Source organism: Triticum dicoccoides, chromosome 1A (genome assembly GCF_002162155.2).
Source record: "Triticum dicoccoides isolate Atlit2015 ecotype Zavitan chromosome 1A, WEW_v2.0, whole genome shotgun sequence".
NCBI classification, from domain to species: Eukaryota; Viridiplantae; Streptophyta; class Magnoliopsida; order Poales; family Poaceae; genus Triticum; species Triticum dicoccoides.
In genome coordinates, this window is record NC_041380.1 from 44,266,536 (window position 1) to 44,271,303 (window position 4,768).

General features: G+C 41.5%; 1 protein-coding gene across 2 annotated transcripts; it reads right to left on the minus strand.

Annotated features, from left to right (window-relative positions):
• Positions 1 to 337: 337 nt before the first annotated feature.
• Positions 338 to 3,860, minus strand: LOC119361928 (calreticulin-like). 2 transcript variants are annotated; one of them, XM_037627103.1, is made up of 4 exons: positions 3,210 to 3,860; positions 3,032 to 3,122; positions 2,132 to 2,281; positions 338 to 602 (listed from the first exon to the last, which is right to left on the minus strand). In XM_037627103.1, the coding sequence occupies exons 2-4, from the start codon at positions 3,081 to 3,083 to the stop codon at positions 490 to 492; spliced, it is 315 nt and encodes a 104-aa protein (XP_037483000.1). In that variant the 5' UTR covers positions 3,084 to 3,122; positions 3,210 to 3,860; the 3' UTR covers positions 338 to 489. The 2 variants fall into 2 exon arrangements, with proteins under 2 accessions (XP_037483000.1, XP_037483006.1); XM_037627109.1 differs by having other exon boundaries at positions 3,032 to 3,125.
• Positions 3,861 to 4,768: the final 908 nt, after the last annotated feature.

Sequence of the window (4,768 nt, forward strand, 5' to 3'; positions counted from 1 at the left end):
ACGTGGCAATCTGATGTGGCACAAGAATTAGCCCGGTCCGATTCGGCGTTTTACATGAGCGAGCCCAACAATTTGGCCTTTCTATATATATTTTTCCTATTAATTTTAGTCAGCCACATGGACCAAGCCCAACATTTCGGCCTTTTTATATTTTTTTCCAAATTATGTTTAACCAAATTAGTCCAGCCCAATATTTTTCAGGCTTTTTCTTTCTTGTCCAATCCACATTCATTTATTTTTGTTTCATTTTTTACCCAAAATATTTGTCCAATATAATTTGATCCTTGGCCTCTTTAAGGTCCAACTCCAGCCCATTTAACGAACATTTTCAAACCAGTTTGAATAACAATATGAATCACCACCAATTAGCTAAATATTACAGAAATATCTCAAAACTCACATTCTACAAATTTCCATCACATCCGTATTTTATACAGATCCAAGCAACCTACAACATTACGTATTCAAGCATTCAGTTGCTGGAATACTCTATAACAGGAATGAATAAATAGAACTATCTAGTGCTTCACAACAAGAAAACATGTAGTCTGCTTCTTCAAGTACTGCTTCTTCCTTAGCAATGACAGGCTGATGCAAAACATCTGGGCATTCAAAAGAGAACAAAAAGTATGTCACTGATATAAGAAATATTACACGAATACTTTTAAAATAAAAACTAAAGGCACATGAGATGGAAACAAGTAATTTGAGATGGAAAGTTAGCCAACAGGATTTATATAAAAGATCTTTTTGCAGTACAATTATCTTATGTACATATGAATGACACCCAAGTAATTTGAGATGGAAACAAGTACATCTAGCAATCTAACATGTATAGTGGCACCAGCAAAAGAGCAAGACACGGAAGAATTTTAGCTTTACATAATGTTTACAAGAACAGGACCCTGATACAGGATTTAGCTTGTCCTCAACACTGTTAACAAGGTACTTTTAAAGTAGCTATGTGCATCAGCCTCACCAAGTCTTATCATGAATTGGTTGCTTTTAAAAACTATACTATATTTCTGGACAGCAAACTAAATAGACGGCTGCTCTCAAACCGTACATCCAAACAAAGCAAATAAGTACTCTACGGAAACCTTAGAACATGCTTTACAACTCATGTGTAGAGGCCAACTTGAAATTATGAGCATAACGAACTCGTTTTTCAGTTAGAAGCTCGCTGCCCAAAACTGTCAGGTAGTGCAGTTTTTTAACTGAACCAAATTCAGTTTACACAGAGGTAAGTAAGGAACTACTTCAAAAACAGAGGTGCTAACTATGTTTACACAGAAAAACGAGTACGGTGTCTATTTGCCAAACTTGCAGCAGCTAAGAATTCATTCCCCATAGAGAAAATGAACTGACTGAGACTATGATATGATTGTCAGCGGCCTACGTTTACGGTATCCTATTAACACAGCATAAAGAAAAGAGAGCATGTCCCGTCGTCATTAGATTGAATTTCTACTAGTACACAGTGCTAGAATCAGTATAACCTATGGAGTGACAAGCACTATAACCATACAAATAAAGTACTTTATCCCATACCTATATGCATAACACCGACGGAATAACAGCAGTATAAACAGTAGTATAGAAACTTAAACACTAGCATCACCTACTAAGTAGTGACCAAGGAATTAATCCACAGTTGGTAGAGCAAAACAAAATCACAAGCACTACTAGCAGTAGCACGTGTAGCAGTAGATCACAGTCACTACATCCAGCATCACCAATCTTATTATATGCAAACAATCTTATTTTATTTGTTTATATTACTAAAACAAAGGTGTATGAGGTCAGATCAAGAACACTATTATTAAAACAGACATCTTCCTTTATGTGAAGAAGTCTGCTCACTTCATTAATTAGTAGTAATCATTCCATGCTTATCAACACAATAGCATCCTAAACACGGTCATGGTCTGGAGATTACACGCATAGAGGAATAGAATCCTAAACACAATAGCATCAAACAGCGGTGGGTGCTCAACCCATTTATCATACACAAGCAACACTTAAACAATAGCATGTGCATATATAACTTGTGTCACGTTAGGGGGTTCAGAATGTACTCAGTATATTCTAATAAATATAACATGACCGAATTTCTTCTGGTCAACATCACCTCCGAGCAACTTGATGTAACCACCACCGCAGACAAGCTTTTGCTCATGCTTCACCGTGAACTGCAGCACGAGTGTCTTCTCCTTGTTGCTGAACTCAGGGTACTCCGCCGAGATGGCATAGAACCTGTAGTCCTCTGAGGTTTGGATACCTACATCAAGATTCAAGAATCAAGGTTTCATTAGTAAATCATAAGAAAGAAAATCTCAAGTTAAGTTTTCCTGAATCAACTAAACTTCAATGTGTAGGTACTACCAAGTACCAACAACTTAAATGGCTAAGTTCCAGGCTTTGGTTCTACATGTCTACAGTTCTATATTTACCAACCCAATATGCCCAGTTTCCCACAAACCGATTCACAATTTTTATAGCTTACAGGTTAAGCCTATGGAATCAAAGGAAATACACATTCTGGAATGCTAGGTACATGTTGGGTCAGCACTACAATGTTTCACACTTATTTTGCACACAAAAACATAGGACGTTTGTTGTACTCGATTAGGAAATAGTCACAATGGAGGGGTGAATAATTTCAACCTGCAGAAATAGTACTAACTATACTAGTCAGGGGCGAATTTGACAAGAGAAAGCATAGTAGTATCAAACTGAAACACCACACCACAAGAAGATGCATTACAACCAATTACTCCCATCCATGGAACAAATTGCAAAAATAATTGACTCTGTTTGTGGCTATTTAACTAAGAAGTTGTTTGAACATGCTTGTTACAAGTAATCCAAAATTCAAGATTTTGTTATTGAATAAAGGGTAGACAGTTTACATAAATTTCAGCCAACCTATCCTCTACAACAGCAAAAGTAGGAGTTGTACTCCAAATCAAAGTGAAGCACATCAGGAGCTGCAAGACAGAGAAAGATAGTAGAAGAGGGGAGAGAGAACCTCCACGGCGTCTGCTGCAAGCAGTGCAGGGTTGCCTGAGCAGAACCTCCATGACATGGCCTTGGTTGGTGCTTCCCCACCCGCTCCTCTACTGCTACAAAAGAAGATAATTCAAGACAGGAGATTAGAGAGGGAAGGGAGAGATAGGAGGAAGGAGGGGGGAGGGGGATGAACTCACCGAACATGGCGGATCCAGCCGAGTAGAGGACGCAGCGGAACGAGGCAAGCTCGGCGCGGTGCTGCGCGGTGGCGGGAGACGCCGGGGCTCGACAGAATCAGGCGGCATACATGGAGCAGTCGCGAAGAATGAGGAGGTCGTGTGCACGCGAGAGTGGATGGTGGTCGGCGGCGTGGTACGAGGTGGTGGACGGGGCCGGCGAGAGTGGATGGCGGCAGCAGGTGGGTGGGGATGCGGATGGGGCGACGCGGATCTAGGTAGTGGAGGGCAGGAGCCACTTGAGGGCGGGGAGGTGTGGGGAGTCGATGCAGGGGGGCGGCCATGGTGCGAGGGGCGGCGGCGACAACGTCTATGTTTTTGGCGAGCTGTGTGGGCGTTGGAGGGAGGCAACAAAGGAGGTGGAGGAGGAGCGGTGGTGGAAGGGGGAGACACCGCCCGGGGAGGTGAAGACCGTGCTGCTCCCGCTGCGCTGCCGCCCGTAGACTGGGCTCCCCGCCCGCAGACGGTTCATGGCGGGCTCGCCGGAGCAGGGAGCGATATGGGTAGAGGACGGCGGCGGATTGGATTGGGCTACGTGGGGGTAGGGATAGGGGCGGCGGCGGATTGAGATCTGAGGGAGGAAGAGGGTTAGGGTTGGAGAGAGGGTTAGGGTGAGAGGATGAGGCCGTGAGGGTGCCGTCCGATCCGGAAATATCCGACGGTGTATGATGCGTGATCCGCGCGAGAAACCTATGGACCCTGCTGGGACCAATCAAAACGCAGTAAAAGCTTTGATAATCTTATGACCATCTCAATTGATCAAAAATACATTTTTCTTTTCAGTTTTGTTGTAAAGAACCTACCAACTCTTTGTTGCAAAATTGATCCTACCAACTCAAAGTATCTATTTCATCACAGGAACACAAAAATTTTCGCAAGATTTCACACCTAGATAAGAACGTTCATATCAACAAATTTGACCACATTTATCAATAGCCTCTTATTTCGGGTAAACAATCGACATATTAGCCTCATGTTGTATGTTTAAATGACCCAATATTGTGTTCATATGTGTATCTTGGGACGACAAACAATGTTGATTTGAGGGGTTTTTATTTTCTTTACACAAAAAATCATTTTTCAATTTTTGGAGTGCCAATAATCGGGTTTTTTGTGAAGGCCCTATCATATATTTATTGCAAAATTGAACAAAATTATTTTTCTAAAATACTACACCATATTTAATGAACAATTGACCAAATAGTTGGGTCTCAAAAGATTCGAGCCACCTCTCGTGAAAAAGATAAATTTTCGCTGATTCAGCAGGAAGCGGGTTGATTTTGAACTACAGCCTCCTCATAGTTTGCTCTTTATTTTTTCCAAAAATAATTTCTAGGTATATAAGTATCTATTTTATCAAATAAACACCAAAAAAATCCAAGATTCAACCACTAGCTAGGAACGGTCATTCCCGCCGTTTTGACCGCATTTTGAAACGGGCATAAAAAATTCAAAACAAATCCAAAATTTGGGAAACCTTCGCATTCTGTCATTATATGTGGCCAAGTTCCCAGGAAAAA

Coding starts and splice junctions, on each gene's coding strand:
- LOC119361928 (XM_037627103.1), bottom strand. CDS start 3,083: ATGGAGGTTCTGCTCAGGCAACCCTGCACTGCTTGCAGCAGACGCCGT. Junction 2,282..3,031: donor TTGCAGCAGACGCCGTGGAG/GTTCTCTCTCCC, acceptor ATCTTGATGTAG/GTATCCAAACCTCAGAGGAC. Junction 603..2,131: donor TTACATCAAGTTGCTCGGAG/GTGATGTTGACC, acceptor TTGAATGCCCAG/ATGTTTTGCATCAGCCTGTC.